Below are 17,515 nucleotides of genomic sequence, written 5' to 3'. Positions count from 1 at the left end.
CTTGTGCGGATTATCATGCTGGGCTATGGCAAGGTAAGTCCTGACAAAACACATGTTCTGCTGAAAAGTTGACTGAGATGCAATTCCTGGAAGATATATGCCTTGTCTTTCTATCAGTGCTATCTTTGATACTAGCACTTTGCTACAATCACTTTAAGTATCTACAGTAAGCACATCCAAGTCATACACACTCATAAACAAACACACACACACACACACACACACACACACACACACACACACACACACACACACACACACACACACACACACACACATACACTCTCATCAGCACGCACTGATGCCCGGAGCCTGTTATTCCAGTGGACTGAGCAAAAGAGGAACTAAAAGCATGCAGCTTCCCAGGGGAGTGTTTTCAAGTCGCACGCCTTCACAGTTCAGCACCAAAGCACACAGAAACTCTGCCCGTTATGCAATCAGCCTTCCTCCCAGTAGACTGCAGCACAGAATCATGGGAAGTCCAGGCAAAGATAAACAATCAATGATCACCCTCCCTCATTCATAAACAGAGAGACCGGACGAAGGGGGTAGCATCCTTCTCTTCTTGACTGTAATTCTATCTGCCTGTCTGTGCTGAAGAGAGGAAGAGAGAAAAAAAGAGATAAAGCAAGAGATGGCAGGAATAGAGGAGGGCAGGGATTACCCCACAGGATGATACTAATGATTTTACTGCTGAATAGGTGATCTGTGATGAACTTATGCTGCTGTAGCCTTATCGCTTCCTCTCCGCTCGACATGTCTACAGTCCCACTGGAGCCCTTGATCACACACTCCCACACACACACAGGCACACACACACACACTCCTACATTGGTCATTCTAGGCCAGCCCCTATGCAGCTTCAGCCAAAGCTCCGGCTGTCCATCATCCCCAATTACCGTGGCAACAGAGCTGCACCCAGACAGCCTGCAGATTGGCTATGTGACCCTGAATGCAGGCTCACCCACACACACACACTCCAACCCAACATGCACATACAGTACACCATTAGAAGCAGTACACATTAAAAACACAGACAGAAGGATCTAATGAATCTGATAATGCACACATACACACACACACACACGCGTGACTGCACAGTTCACTCTGTCTATGGGGTGTTTGTGAAGACTTCACACTCCATCATGTGTGCAGAGGCAGGCCATATGTCTTCGCTGCAACACACTCACACCACACACACTTTTGGTTCAACTGTGCTTTGTGCATGTGTGAAAAAAGGAAGCGAAATGTAGAAAACGTGGCAAAAAAGAGTGCAGTGAGATTGAAAGACTTGTATGGCAGGAAGTAAGGGAAGGGGAGAAAAGCGGAGATCTTAATGAGGAAGAGCATGAGAAGTGAAGGTGAATGGAAGGAATTGCTGGCATCTGGGCGTTTGTGTGGGTGTCATAAGTAAATATTCTGTAATTCTGTTTTTGAATATTACTGCATAACTCATTAATGGGCAGCCACCGTGTTCTATTACATGTTCATTATTGAAATCATCAAGATTACAGGATGATATTACTGTGTGAGTATACTTTGTATCAGTGTGTGTCTGTTTCTGTGTTGTACACCTCAGCAATTTGCGGGATGTGCTGACAATATATAACATTGTGACACTGCCCCCTACAGGGTTGAATGAAATGTTCTTGTACAGAATTGAATTTAAGAAAACCATTTTAGTACACAGTCTCTTGGGGTTTTCTTTGTAATTCCTTTTTTTCACTCTCTTCCTGTTTATTGTCTCTCTTTCTGTTTGCAGTCCATGAGTCTGATTGAACTAGGGAACCCTTCCCAGAGTCTAGAGAATGTGTGTCGCTGGGCCTTCCTGCAGCAGAAGCAAGACACAGGGGACGCTGAGTACCACGACCACGCCATCTTTCTCACACGACAGGAATTTGGCCCGACGGGCATGCAGGGTAAAGAAGGACACATACACATTCAGATGCCTTCATAACACCTGAGCAATATACCATCCAAAACTGTGTGCCCACCCTCTTTAGGACCGAAAAAGAACACAGAAAACACCCCTCTTCCTTCCTTTTACTCATACAGCTGCATAGTGCACTGTGGGTTTGGTGGTTGGTGGTTTTCTGTGCAGCAGAGTGCAGGCTAACAGGCAGGCCCAGAGGATAGGCCTCTAAAGGCAGTGGCCTAGCTATCCAGAAGCCCTTCAGCTGCCCTTGGGCTCAGCCTTCAGCAGCAGAAAATCAATAGACAGAGCAGGGCCAGCCACAGCTCCACAATTAAAGGCAGTACAGGACAGACAAGCACACAGGGAGTTGGAGATTGGCATATGTAGGGGTGGAAGACAACGGTTTAGAGTAAGGATTAGACACAAAAAGACACACATATTTGCGAGTGTATGTGTGCAACAGACTAATACGTGTGTGTATATCTTTAGATTGTCACAGATTTATGGTGAGAAGTAAGTAAGCAAATCACTTTCATGTCACTCATTGTTAGGGTGTTGACTGATATGACTGACATTTGTACATACAGCATTGTAGGATTTTAGCGTGTGAAGTCAAACTGAGGAATTCCCTACACAGTGACCTAAGTATTATTAATTTCAGTGAAAACATAACGATATTGAACAATTACACAATTTTAACCTAATCATAATTATGAATGTCAGACTGTCATTCATATTGCAAATAGCATACCATCAGTGGTTCATCAGTGGTTACTTTATCATTTTGAGATGGGGGTGAGCAATGCAGGTTTGCTGAACATATTGTCATTGGTGCTAAGGTTTTGTACTGTCTAAAGGTTTCAGTACAAGACAAAAATAAAGTGCATACTGTATCTCTCTTTCTGGTTGTTAAGGTTACGCTCCAGTGACAGGCATGTGCCATCCAGTGAGGAGCTGCACTTTGAACCACGAGGACGGTTTCTCTTCTGCCTTTGTGGTGGCGCATGAGACGGGACACGTGTAAGTGCATTGCCATAATAATGTCTTCAGCCTGCTCTCATGGTACAGCAAAAGACTTTAAGCAGTCACTTAAATGACTTTATTGATTTATTAAAGTTTTGGTCCATCAGTCACCTCATCCAATATCAGATGAGAGATTTGCCACTGTCTCCTTCCGTTGTTTTTTTGTTCTTCTTCTCCTCCCACATGTTCCCAATCTGTCTGCACTGCTTCATCTCCTTTCCCTTCACTTCTCTCTCTCATGTCCTCTATTTTTTTTGTTTTTTTTGTTTTTTTGCTACAGGCTGGGTATGGAGCACGATGGCCAGGGGAACCGCTGTGGTGATGAGGTGCACATGGGCAGCATCATGGCTCCACTGGTTCAGGCTGCCTTCCACCGCTTTCACTGGTCCAGATGTAGCATGCAAGAGCTGGGACGCTACCTTCAGTGAGACACAAGCACACACATACACACACAGTATCCACTCTCGCTCAGAGTACGATTTGATTATGTTGGTTTTTAAAAGTTAATACTGACATCAATATTTTACAAGGAATTTTTGCCCAGTTGATATTTTGTGCAAATATTTATTGTCTTAAGTGTTAAATATTATTATCTTGAAAATATTACAAAGTGTGCAAGTCTCACTGCCAAAATTGGATTGTTTTCAGCCCACATTTTAGGCCAATGGACTATAAAACCTTTCATAAAACCCATTTTAAAGACTTTTCAGCCGGTTGGCGGCCTCTGAAGGGATGTTGATCCTCCTCACGTAATCTATCACATATGAAACAGTGGAAAAACTCAGGGCTTTAAATGAACGACATGAATAAATATGCGAGAGAAATGAAATTTCATTGCAGCCTCTTCTCACTCCTCTCACAGTTCCTATGACTGTCTGCGTGACGACCCCTTTGACCACAATTGGCCGTCGTTGCCTCAGCTTCCTGGTTTGCACTACTCCATGAATGAACAGTGTCGCTTTGACTTCGGTGTGGGCTACACGATGTGCACCGCGGTAAGAGATCCTTGTAGACTGATAGTCACTACTACTAACATAGCTAGAGTATACCAACACTTACTAACATTGTAAAGGACATAACGTAACCTCCTCCATCTTCTACTGCCACTGCCTTTTCAAGCTTAGCATTATCTTAGAGTGGGGGTACTCACATTCAGTCAGTTCAAGCTGATGGGTTTTCTTTGAAAGAGCATCCTTTCAATTTTTGAAAGTGAATTGACATCTATCTCTGATCTACACTGTAATGAATGAGAGTCCCACATACACAGCTATTCACATTCTTCTGATGTCCTCTGCTTTCCTCTCCTCGCCACTGGTGGGATTGACATCTTGCTTAAAAGCAGGTAATTGGTTTTGATAGCTATCTTTTTTTCTATTATTAATGTTAATGGTAATAAATGATACGTGATTTATTTTAACACTTAGCACTTACCTTGGTACCACAGTGCCTTTACATGAACTAGTTACAAACAGTGCTTTTGTAAACACAAAACGTCACACAGTAGATGAGCTTTACCCAGCTGCAGCACCTTGGCAGGCATCTTACCCTCCCCCTGTCACCCTCACCTGCTCTTATGACTGTGAAGCCACTGTGGCACGCTTTTGGGAAGCTGTTGCTTGATTGACAAAAAGGGCTTGTTCAGAAGCTTTGCACACATTGCTAGATTACCCTCTATTCTCTTGTCAAACCCATTCCCCTCAGCTACAAAAGGCGGGCCAGTCAGGAACGCAGGTAAGGTAACCACACCTCCCAGAAGACATGTGGCCCGTCATTTGTTTTCTCAGATTTTCTTTTTTCTATTTGTCCTCTGAAGTTGTAATTGTTTGTAATGTTGCTCCTTACTTTTATTTTTTACTGTACTTTGTTTCTCTGTTCCACCCATCGTCATATTTTGGACGTTAGCCTGCAGGATTCTAAAATGCTCACATTTTTAGACAGTTGCTGTGAAATTTAAAAAAAAACCTAAAAACACTGTGACTCTACTAGTTCACTTGTCGCTATGGTACAGTTCAACAGTTGAACTGTACCGTAAACTCTTTTCCTGCAAATCTGTGTTAAATCACTGCAGCACTGGCAAGAAGAGCCACATTGTATTGGCACATTCATGACTATAAATGAGTGGAAAAGGTTGGCTAGATCTCTTTCCCATCCTTGGGGAAAGGGCTGAGCCAGAACAGAGGCTGTTTTCTCATGTTTCACCTCAGCTTTTAGGATCCTCCAGTCTGATGTCATTGGTGATTACCTACCACAGTTTAGCCATTGATTGTGACTCGCCCTCTGACCTGCAAAGGTCCACTGGGGTCATGGGGGGTAGGGAAGTCTGTGGAAAGGAGGGAGGAGGGCACGGTCCCTCAGACACTGGACTGCAGGTCAGTTTGGTGGTATCCTCATCAATGGTTTATATCAGACAAGGAGGAGAATTTGGTCCTTGATCTGTGTCTAGGGCCATTTTAGAGGTCACAGAGACCTCATGTTTTGGCCTTTGAACCTTTTGCCCTCTGCCCTCTGACCTCCCTTGTGTCCTAGTTAAACCATGGGCTGTCTCATTCAGAGAGTTTTGCCTCTCTCTCATCCTTTGGTTTAGTTTGCATGAATGGCTGTGTGTTTCTCAGTGGAGCGTAGTGTACAGTCCAGTGACACAGTACAGGGTTTATGTTGTTATTGTTGGGTATAATACTGTTGTGGTTATTGTTGTGATATCTCTCTTCTCATCTCTCTTTTTATTTCTTACTTTCAGTGTTTGGTCTCATTCCAGCTGTTGAATTGTATTATTGAGGGTCAGTCTGTTGCCCAGTGTGCGTGCTGTATGTTGTAGCTTTTAATTGTAAAAAGAGTTTCTTTTTGTGCCCTGCAGTATCGCACATTTGATCCATGTAAGCAGCTGTGGTGTAGCCACCCAGACAATCCCTTCTTCTGCAAGACCAAGAAAGGACCACCCATTGATGGCACCATGTGTGGGAATGGGAAGGTATTCAAACACTACCATACTCTTAATTTCTCTACAATAGTTCACATTTCTGTTAAACTTGTCATAATAACATTAATTAAATACTTAATGTCACACTTTGCAAAGAGCAACCCTCTGTTGTATTCTTGGCCTACTGCAGCATTGCTTTAAAGGTCACTGCATCTGGCTGACCCCTGACATCATCAAGCAAGATGGAAACTGGGGTTCATGGAGTGAGTTTGGCCAATGCTCCCGCACCTGTGGTGGGGGAGTGCAGTTTCGCACACGCGACTGTGACAATCCTAGGTATGAAACTGTGTTTCCCAGTGTGTATGAGTGAATTTACAAGTTTATGTTTGGCTTAATTATGTCAAATCTGAAATTCTAAGCTATTTTGATATGAGTTCTTGAAATTTGTTGCACTTGATAATGATAATTGTACAGAGACAACTTGTTCCATTAACACATCAAGATAATTTGTGTTAAAGGTATCATTTCTAGCCCATGATTTCAAATAAGAGCAGATGAAACACAACATACATTTAGACAGATAAAACTATTCATATGTCTTCTGCTCTGCTGCCCTCCCAGACCAGCCAATGGAGGCCGCACCTGTGTGGGGGCGATTTACCAGTTCCAGATGTGCAACACCAACGAGTGTGAGGATATCTACAGTGATCCAAGAGAGGAGCAATGCCACGCTTTGGACTCTCGCTATGAACTCCACGGCAACAAGCACCACTGGCTGCCTTATGAACACCCAGACTGTGAGTATGCACCGGGAGATAGAAAGGTGGATGAAGTCATTGTGTCGAGAGATGGACTCAAAAAGAGGCAGAGTAGAGATACCAGCCTGTGCATGACTCTCGGAAATGATACACTGTGGAAGTTGTAAATATAAATCAGAGCCAAAAAAAGGGAGCAAACTCATAATTCCTGAATGTGGTTGGGTTTTAGCGGGTTTTATATATAGGTCCTGCTCTGTTATGGTCATTGACATCTGGCTGTCCTGCAGAGTGTGAGTGCAGAGATTTGAGGTACGACTACGCCCTGCCATAAAAGCACTCCATGTCTTTGAAAATCTTTTTAAAAACAATCTTCTTTGAACTTGGTATCTTCTCCTCCTCCACCCATTCCCTGATGTCATATGAACCTCACTAACCTCCGTTTACCTCAGTGTTTTTTCCCCAGTTGGCACATATGGATAAACTATCAGTGTTTGTTTACAATGGGATCCCATCCTAATGTTCTTCACTTAATATCCAAAACCCTCTTGACATTATTGAGAAGTGTGAGAATGTACGTGTGTGTTTGGTTGTCAGACCCACCCTGTCTCTAAGTGGTGGCGTCACTGCTTTCCTGATACTGTAGGGTAGGTATTAAATTATCATCCAGCTAAAGGGCAGCCCTAGAGAAAAGTGCTGAGCTGTCTCCATATCTAATCGGAGGTCACACTACACACACTCCACTAAGAGGGGCCTTGCTAAATTGTTTTTCTCCGTTCCTATCATTTCTAAATGCCATATTTTTCAGCAAGCCTTTCTCAGTCTCAAATTACTTTTCCGCGTGTGTGTGTGTGAGGACAGATGTGCGTGTATGTGTGTGTGAGAAAGAGAAAAGTACATAGGGAGGTGAAATTGAATTCCATTCATGGTCTGTCATCTCCTGAGTTGCAGATAGTGCGAGGAGAGAAAAAGAGTGTCTGCTACGAGTGTGAAATCCTAGTATTTGTTTAGAGACGTTTGACACACAGTTGCTTTTGTCTCTCTATTTGGGTCCAAGTCAACAAATATACTGTAAAATTCTTCTAAGCAAAGAAACTTTAAACGTCAAGTTGTCCTGTGTGTGGGGCTGGTCAACCAGCTGTTTAGAGTATCCATCCAATCCTGTGGTCTGTCACTTTGGATCTAAAGCCCAAAACTATCTGTTGTTCTTACGTATATGTGATGAGTTAAGTTATCTCTCCTTGTAGAGCAGTGTGTGAAGTATGTTGGGTATCAGCAGGTGTTGGACCTCTTAATTAACACCTTGGGTGGTGTAAACACTTAAGTTAATTATATATTTTTCTACACTGTGAATTTATTTGCATGTTGAACTCTTGAACAGAAAATGCAACTGACCATGAACAGGCAGCTAATACACAGTACAGTATATCTGACAAACTGGAAACTATAAATACAGGCTTACATATATATTTTAAATATATCTAAAAAGACTAAAGCCTTTACAGCCAGAAGATGTAAAAAAGTCTTTATAAAAGTCTTCATAGAAATAATCCACAAATAAATAAAAAGACAAGATGAACTAAACTCTCACTTCATTTCAGTAGACAATCATAGAAAACATTTTTAAACATGTTTTAAAAAGTCTCTAATGCATTTCCCATGTTTCCATGACAGAGGATGTTTGTATAGCTACTTGGATTGAGTGGCTAACATAGGCATACTCTGGACATATAAATATATAATGATATTATCTGAATATATTTGTAAACCTACCTACACTGTGATTCACAAGTACACTTATACTCAGTAAATATACACAATAATAAAGTATAATTAATGCCATAATGTTTGCACAATGGGCCCACTTGATTATCATGGTGTATTACTCTGTAGATGAGATTTCAGTCAGATCACTGAGAAGACAATTCAGATGTTATTTCAGTGCATTCTCAGTTTAACATGACAAAAGTTTGTTATAATTCTACAGTAGCACGTCTGCCACCTTCTTCTCAGTGTCAAAGCACAATAAGAAAAGATCTTTGGAGGAGGTCCATGTGCAATAAACGTGATGAAGTAAGCATGCTGATCTTCACTGGGATGAACTGCCAGGTTTTGTCTCTGGAGATTCATGTAGTTGTAGTATGAGTCACACAGACACAATGAAACACGGCGTCACACTGACTATGGAGTTCATTCAGAACATAAAAAATAATCACATGTTGCTTGTAAAGATGAAATCATGCAAATGGATTGCAAGTGTGTAATTTTGGCAATAATTGCGATAATTGAGTTTTTGTGTTTGTTTTTTTGATCTTCAGCTAACAAACGCTGCCAGCTGCATTGCCAATCCAAGGAGACACGAGACGTGGTCTTCATGCAAAGAATGTTCCTGGATGGCACACGCTGTTCATACAAGGATCCGCACAGTGTGTGTGTGCGGGGGGAGTGTGAGGTGAGAGACGTTAATGGGTTTTGAGCAAGAGAGCTGCAAGTGTTTTGATGTTGATGTGTCATTAAACTTTCCATTTCCTCATAAACAGAAAGTGGGCTGTGACGGTGCTGTGGGCTCTTCAAAGCAGGAGGACAAGTGTGGAGTGTGTGGAGGAGACAACTCCAGCTGCAAAACCTTTAAAGACACCATCACACGAACAGCCAAGAAACAAGGTACCCCCTTTTTTTTTTTTTTTTTTTTTTAAAGTTTATGGGTATACACTCACAATCACTGTGCCTTATGTAAATCTAGAACAGACTTGATTTGGTTCCAACAGTATAGCAGCTGTCTATCAAGCACAAGATAAATATTTGGCTAATATTATAATCTGGATCCATTTCCCCTGCATTTAGTAATATCCAGCTAAATATCGCCCTCTAGAGGAATATTTGTAATACTGTTATGAACGTTGAGTTGACATGTTTCCATGTGATTCCAGCATTGCCAAGACATTATGACAAACCTCGCTCTATGACCTAATGTTTATATTATCTAACTCTTGACACTGGGAAAGATCTACATTATAGCACCAAAATTCCCAGAATTAGATGTTTATTCTAGATGACTAAAACCAGTGAGCAGGGATATTTTGTTTTAATGAGTAAGAGCTCTTTACTGGATTAGTTGAGGCTCTGTGTCAGGAAACTGTAAAATGAACTTTTGATCATGTTGAATTCATAAACCAGATGTGTGCTTAATTCCAGGTTTCCTCAAAGTTCTTGAAGTTCCAAGAGGGGCGCGACACTTACTGATCCAAGAGCTGAAAGCAACGTCACATACTTTAGGTATTTGACAATTTTATTTTTTTTAAGTGTGTATGTCTATATGTCAATATATGTCTACTGTGTATTGTTGTATACACATGTCATACAAGTATAATCAATGTACATTTCTCACCCATCATACAGCTGTGAAGAATGTGGCATCGGGACTGTTCTTTATAAATGGAGAAAATGAATACCCAGAATCCCACTCGGTCATAGAGAAGGGGGTAGAGTGGGAATATGAGAATGACAATGACAAGGAGACTCTTCAGACCACCGGACCTCTCAGACATGGCATTCTGATCATGGTACACACTAAAATCTACAGTGGGCCTTTTGTGTTATTCATGTGTTACGGGCCACCATACGTTTTCTTCCACACTTGGCACTTGGATTTGCAACCTCACATGTAGACGCACTAAATCACACACTGCACCTTTAAATTATATGTTTTCAGTTGTATACATGAGGATTTGCTGCATGGCCCAGTTAAAATTGCAGCCATTTGTGACTCAGACACACATACAGCAAACTGCCATGACAGTATTGTAATGAATTTCTCTCTATTTCGGTCCATAGGTAAAGTTACATGGAGATGAAGATGTGAATTTGTCCTATAAGTACATGATGAACATGGACAGTGACTCTGCCATTCAGAACAACATGCTGGTAGAGGACAGTGCCTACGAATGGGCCCCAAAGAGATGGTCCTACTGCTCAAAGCCCTGTGGTGGAGGTACAAAAGCAAAAGGCTGCTTCTAGAACTTTTGTGGCATATTTGTGTGCTTGTCTTTGTGTATCTGTGCTTACATTTGTCTCTTTCTTCTTCTATTAACCCCTGCTGTAGGGAAACAGTACCTGCGATACGGCTGCAGAAGAAAAGTAGACAGTAAGATGGTGCACAAGAGCTTCTGTAACAAGTCCAACATGAAACCTAGAGGAGACACCAGAGACTGCAACCAGAAGCCCTGCCCTCCACCCATGTATGCATTGTATTATGCTGTATGTTTCGGGAATCAGTGATTGATGTATTAGTGTTAGTGTTTGTATAGTTACAACATGTAAAAATATAACTACGGAGTTCTAACTAAATTGTGTTACAGACATTTTTATGCTTTTTCCACATTCAGCTGGCCCTTTCCTTTTTAGTTCTTAACTAAAGTGTTTTGACACTCTGAATGACCTTCATACTCTTCTTTCCCTCCAGTTGGGTGACAGGGGAATGGCAGAACTGCAGCAAACCATGTGGAAAGACAGGGATGCAAATCCGCTCGGTCAGCTGTGTCCAACCTTCAGATGACAACACCACACGCACAATCCACAATAAACACTGCAACGACGACCGGCCAGAGGCCCGCAAGTCCTGCAACCGACACGCCTGCCCCACCCAGTGGAAAGTCGGACCATGGTCACAGGTACTGAATGCAGGCTGGGCATGGATGAAACTGAAAAGTAGAAAATAATGTCCGACCAAAAATACCTAATGATATTTTTGAATTGATGCCCAACAGCTGCTGTTTGGTTCAGGCACTGTTTTTTAAATATCAAGAGGCTCCAAACTGTAGTCTTGGCAGGTTTAACAAGCTTCGTAGAAAATCAAGTGATGTTCAATAGTAATGTTTCGATTTGTGCATCCTGTATCTCCAGTGCTCAGTGACATGTGGTAATGGGACCCAGCAGAGGCAAGCTTTGTGCCACACCAGGGATAACACCATCGGACTGTGTTTGGACAGTAAGCCTGAAACCATCAGAGTCTGTCGGATGGATCCATGTCCCAGTGAGTGTTAAGGATGTGAAATTGGACACTCAAATTTATTTTATTGCACAAAACTGTCTTCATCTCTTAAACATCATTGATACCAAATATGTCAGGCTGAAAAGATGCACATCTAGAATTTTTCCTTTTGATCAAATGGTGCAGCTATAAAAACATGTATTTGGTGTGAATATCTTACTCAGTGTAATACAGAATGCATATATATTATATTGTCAGACAGTGACAAATAAGATGATTTTTTGAGCTTTAAAAGACAGCCAAACAGATTCTGACATCATAATAGAAAGGAAGAGGGATATGGCAAAAGGACTGAGGAAAAAAACATAACCAGTAAAGGAATTCCCATGCTATCCTAACCTTCTCCATCACTCTCCTTCTTTCTCTGCAGAGGGCTCATCAGACCTCAACAAGAACGGCAACATGCTGATCCAGTGGCTGTCACGCCCCAACCCCAACTACCCGCAGATCTCCTCACGTAAACCCTTCCTCTATAGTTCCCAGCCTGGCCTCCACAGCAGCAGCCGCAGCTGCATGTCTGTCCTCTGCTGGGCCCTGCCCATCTCTGTCCTCCTGTCTCTGCAGGGTCGGCCCCGGCTGGCCCCCTGACCCGCCCCTCCCCTCGCCCTGTGCCTGTGCCCACGCCCGTGAGCGAGCGGCAAAGCTTTTGCTTCTCTTTTGGGGGGGATGTTGTCTCTCTCTCTCTGTGTCTGAGACGGCTCTGACTGGGGGAGGTCTCTGGCTCCTGTGTGTGCTAGTTGGTTCTCTCTTGCTCTGTCTCTCTCTCTATCTCTCTCTCTCTCCTTTGTGGAGCATTGTGTTGTAACCGCTGGCCAGTCGAAAACTCAAAAGATCAACAAAAAATTTGATGTGAAAAGGATTCGAAGTGGCAAGGTGAACAGGTTTTTTTAATGGCACCTCCTGAGACGTGTCGAAGAGTCGTTCATGTGTGAGGGACCCCCTCTGCATGTGGCGCCCGTGTTTTGCGCGAGCTAGCTGCGTGTTGTCATGGGTTACTACTCCTGAGATGCAGTTGCGCTTTTTTCTTTTTGTAGCGCACTGTCATTGTGAGGAGAAACAGGTGTGAAAATAAACAGAAACGGTATATAAATATCTATATAGGAAAAAAAAGTTATAAAAAAAATATGAAAGCTTTATTGTGAATGTGATCTTGTCACAATGAGGACATCTTTGCTAAAGTGCTCATCTGACATCCTGGTTCCATTCGGGGATGAGAATGGTGTCTCATTCTACGTTCCATTCTCAGATTGACAGGAACTCAGCACAGGAACAGGAAGTGACATAAGTAAACCTTTTGATTTTTGGGGGGAGGGAACTGTGAGGTGAGAATCTTGAAGTAAAAGCTAATTAAAAAAAACACACAAAAAAAAAAAGAAAAACAGGGTAGTCTGACCGCTTGAGGTTGCTTCCCATTTCACCTCATCATCAGCCATCCTCTCTTTGACTGTTATACTAAAGTTCAATAAATGCAGCTTATTTGTGCTTGCAGACTTTAAACAAATACATCTATAAATATATTTGTATTTATATATACCTATAAATCTAAATCTATACGAGTAACAATAATATTAATAATGTTTTACCATGAATAAGCTGTAGCTTATTTGCCTAAAACCTTTGGACTGCTATTGATCGCTTAGATCCTTGACTGTTATGTGTATTTTTTTATTGATTTTACATGAATACAGATGAATATTTAATAAAGGTAAAGTGTTTCGGGGGAAAGGGGTTAGACCTATATTATGCAGGACTTGGTCAGTTAGTTGCCTCTCCATTCTCTCAGATGGATCAGTGGTTTACTGTCGCTTCTTGTTTTCTTTTAAGCATAGGATCACGTTTTGTCATGCACATTTGCATCCATCACTTGTACATGTGTGTTTATGTGTGTGCGAGCTTGTTCATCCATCTGTGTGTGTGTGTGAGTGGATGCATGTTCGTCTTGCGTGTAAGCTCAGATGAGTGTAAATGAATGAGTGAGTGTATGAGTAATACCAGTCTTGTTGGTGAAAGTTTGTTTGTATGTGTATGTTTCCATGCGTATTTGCTGTGTATCTGTGTGTGTATGTGTGTGTATGTGTATGTATGTGTGTGCGTAAGGGTGCTTCATCATTTGGGCTTTTTCACATTGCGATCAGATACAGAAATACCTCATAAACCTTGATTTGAGAGCGTCCAATGATCTCATTTTATTTTAATGAACATTAACCACATGAACAATGCCTTATCTTGGATTGAATGTAATGGCATTTATCTGTGAAAGAGATGGCTTTACTCATTCAATGTTTCACTCGGAATAGAGGCAGCTTCAAACCAACTTAACAAACTCACACCCGCCAACCATCAAACCTACCAAGGTGATGTTGGACCAATGTCCGACTACTGGGAAGGGTTTACAAAGGGCCTAGGGTATCGACACATACGGCATCTAGAAAAAAACAAAAAACACTTCAGACTTGTCATTGTATTGTGATCACATATTTCTGTTGTGACTATGTAGCGAGCTATCCAAGGTTTCCTTCTGCTGGAGTTGGACTGTATGAGACCAAGCCAGACCTAGCAGTGCGATACTGTATATAACATTGGTGTTGACTGTATTTAATAATGTTCATGACTGTTATCTTCTTCTATAATATTCTATACTATGGGTAACTGTTTTGTGGCTTCACTGGCCTGCTGCGTGGGGCTGGCTAACGTTTGGCTAACGTTGAAGAAACATTCAGATGGACTACGTGCACTGCGTCTATATGCACTTTGATTTATCAGGGAAATTTTATTAATGTTTTGTAAATGTTTCATATGACACTTAATGTGCCATTCCAGTTTTTACATCATCATGGAAATTATGTATTTTATTTAAACAGCAAATATAATTTATGTACTTCATTTTCTTTTCAATCGATAAACAGATTGACTGGTTGATTTCCAAGTAATGAAGTGTTTTACCAAAGTGACTGTGAACTTGTAACTTTCGATACAGTTGAATTATTTTTCTTAAGAAAAGAATATATCTATATATTGAGCAGGGGGGGGCATACATCTCATTGTTTCAGTTCCTGTCATTCTCAACAGCAAAGTTGTATCAATAAAAATGTTTTAAAAAGTGTGATCTTTCTCTCACCAGGAATATTCACTGGCTGGATTCTTTGTCAGAGAAAATGTCAGACATTGCCAGGAGAACTTGGTTATTTTTACTGGCATGGTACAAAAAGGGTTCAAGTCAAGTATGGAGTATTCAAACTTAACATCTGGGAAATGACAACATCTGAAACAAAGGCAGCTCTTTTTGCATGAGAGAGTGGGAGTCAAAATTAGACATAAAAAGTTTTAGATAAAAAATCTGAAGTCCAACATCAAGTTATTTTGACAACACAAGACTGGCAATCCTTTTTCCATTTCAGTTGCTCTGGACTAACCTTATGACTGCTCTCGTTTGGGTGTTTCTCCTCTTCCTTCCTGCATCCTCTGTTAATGGTCTGGCTTTTCTTCTTTACTCTCTGCACGGTGTGGAACCACACAAGCACTCACACACAACTACGCATGTCTTGTATACAAACAAACATATGCACATGCAGGCAAATGCTAATGCAAATTATATACTCTTGTTGCTGCACATTCTTTCACAAACACAGACATATCCCAGAAATCAGACACCAACAAATATACTCACTTCCTCATAGTCTCTATCTCTGGCTGTGCCCAGTCTCAGCTGTCTGTTCTCTCCTTTACAGGCCAGCGTTGTCATGGAGACCGCTCAGTGTTCTGTCGTATGGAGGTGCTGAAGCGCTACTGCTCTCTACCGGAGTACCAGCGCATGTGCTGCAAGTCCTGCAGCAATGTCACCATCACAGACCCTCTGCCCACCTCCAGATCCAACCCCATCACTTCCATCTTGCCCAGTGTTACTGCTTCTCCATCCACCAGCATCTTCAGCTCTGGCTTCATCACCACCACCCAACCCACCAAAGCTGTAATCACCACCATTTCAGCCTCTACCACCAATCCCTGGACCATCACTTATCCTTCTACTTTCATGACTCCTGTCCCTCATTCCACTCCAACCTCACTGCAGACCACAGAAATGATCACCATTCATCCACTGCCAGCCACCAGTGTTCCCATCCTCCCTACCACCTCAGTAATTACAACATCTCCCAGTGTTAATGCTTATCCCCTGCCTCTGCCTGTCCCAGACACAGACGAGAGCACAAATCCACAGTTACAGATCACTACAAATAGTCCAACAACTTTAGGTCTGATAACGACCACAGACTCTCAAGGAGGGACCAGTTCAACCATAACAAGTCCCACAGAAGACAGTACCAAAACAGTCACTCTGCTAAAATACAAGCCAAAAAAGAATATTCCACCAAAGAAAAAACCCAAAAAAGTGAATCCACCAAAAATCAATCCAAAAAAGAATGCTGCACCAAAAAACACTACCAGAAAAGATGTCCCACCAAAGATTAATCCTAAAAAGAAAACAAACACTATTCCCAAAAAGAATACTCCTGAAAAAACAAATCACAAAAAGACTACTCCTGCAAACACTACTCCCAAAAAGACCACTCCAGCAAAAACGACACCTAAAAGGACTCCTCCAGTAAAGACCACTCCTAAACAGACTCCTCCAGTAAAGACCACTCCTAAAAAGACTCCTCCAGTAAAGACCACTCCTAAAAAGACTCCTCCAGCAAAGAATATCCCAAAGAAAACACCCAAACCTACTCCCAAAAATAAGGCACCACCAAAGGCCAATCTCAAAAAGAACACTGGGCCAAAGACAAAAGTTACAAAACAAACACAAACAAAGACATACACCAAAAAGAACTCCAAAACAGGTCCCAAAAATGCACCAAATTCACAGACCAAGGTTAATCAGAATAAGGGTACAGTGAAAATGACAAATCCAAAAAAGAAAACACTTAAAACAACATCTTCATATTACACCACTCCATATACAAGCCCAGAACCATCAAAAGAGTACTTTTCTTCCACGGTTTCCTCCACCACTAGTGTTTATGCTACAACAGCGAGAACCCCTTTTCCTGAGTCAAGAATCAATGTCACATACATCAGTAATAGCACAGCAACAACAGATGAAACGCCACTGTGGTACCAGGACAATGCAAACTTTGGAGCCACAACCCCAAGTACTTTTGATGATGCCATAATTCCCACTGGACACATTCACTTTGAAGATGCCACAATGCCCAGTGGGATTATGCCATACAGTGATGTTACAATTACCAGCAGTGGTGATGTCACAGCAACCAGTGGGGCCATTCTCAGTGGGGATGACATCACAGAGTCCTACGGCAACATGGGGATGGGCAGTGACACCATGGTGCTGGACGATGGCCTTACTATGGTGATACCGACCATCAATAGTGAGGATATGACAGATCTTGCTTCTTCGCCCTGGCTGGACCTGTCTGACTACATTCCTGTGAGCGTCCCTGTTCCCACGACAACGCCACCTCCCATGACAACACCACCTCCCACAACAATGCCACCTCCCACCACCATTTCTCCGACAACAGAAGCACCAACTTCTATAGCTACCACAGCCTCTACAGTAAGACCTCAGCGAAGGCCAGAGGAGAACAGTGAGAACAACTCCATCGACATCTTATACAACAGGATCATTGGCGTGGACAGTGATGTCTCTCAGAACAACCTGATCCCGAAGCGCAGAGTCAACCTCCGTGAAAGGACCAGGAACAAACGCATTCAGGAGCTTCTGGAGGAGAAGCGTAACTTTCTCCTCAGGATGAAGAGAGGCCAGGCAGCACAATAGACCAAGCCTTCTCATTTCTCTTATAGAGATGATTGTTTTCCTTACAGACTTTTGTAAG

General features: G+C 42.1%; 1 protein-coding gene across 1 annotated transcript in view; it reads left to right on the top strand.

Moving 5' to 3' along the window:
• LOC128362719 (A disintegrin and metalloproteinase with thrombospondin motifs 2-like) overlaps positions 1-17,515 on the top strand; it is a 106,560-nt gene extending 89,045 nt beyond the window's left edge. The window contains exons 5-23 of the mRNA XM_053323563.1: positions 1-33; positions 1,763-1,919; positions 2,830-2,935; positions 3,219-3,362; positions 3,801-3,933; positions 4,640-4,669; positions 5,793-5,906; positions 6,046-6,191; positions 6,477-6,652; positions 8,929-9,062; positions 9,151-9,274; positions 9,806-9,886; positions 10,010-10,173; positions 10,445-10,601; positions 10,713-10,848; positions 11,073-11,280; positions 11,513-11,642; positions 12,031-12,135; positions 15,389-17,515. The exon at positions 1-33 is cut by the window's left edge and continues 51 nt beyond it. Of these exons, the coding sequence (XP_053179538.1) occupies positions 1-33; positions 1,763-1,919; positions 2,830-2,935; positions 3,219-3,362; positions 3,801-3,933; positions 4,640-4,669; positions 5,793-5,906; positions 6,046-6,191; positions 6,477-6,652; positions 8,929-9,062; positions 9,151-9,274; positions 9,806-9,886; positions 10,010-10,173; positions 10,445-10,601; positions 10,713-10,848; positions 11,073-11,280; positions 11,513-11,642; positions 12,031-12,135; positions 15,389-17,457 (4,347 nt within the window). The 3' untranslated portion in view covers positions 17,458-17,515. The remainder of the gene's footprint in view (positions 34-1,762; positions 1,920-2,829; positions 2,936-3,218; positions 3,363-3,800; positions 3,934-4,639; positions 4,670-5,792; positions 5,907-6,045; positions 6,192-6,476; positions 6,653-8,928; positions 9,063-9,150; positions 9,275-9,805; positions 9,887-10,009; positions 10,174-10,444; positions 10,602-10,712; positions 10,849-11,072; positions 11,281-11,512; positions 11,643-12,030; positions 12,136-15,388) is intronic.

The sequence above is a fragment of the Scomber japonicus genome, chromosome 8 (genome assembly GCF_027409825.1).
Source record: "Scomber japonicus isolate fScoJap1 chromosome 8, fScoJap1.pri, whole genome shotgun sequence".
Classification (NCBI taxonomy): domain Eukaryota; kingdom Metazoa; phylum Chordata; class Actinopteri; order Scombriformes; family Scombridae; genus Scomber; species Scomber japonicus.
Note: the sequence above shows the minus strand (reverse complement) of the source record. Positions and strands in the feature narration are given on the sequence as shown.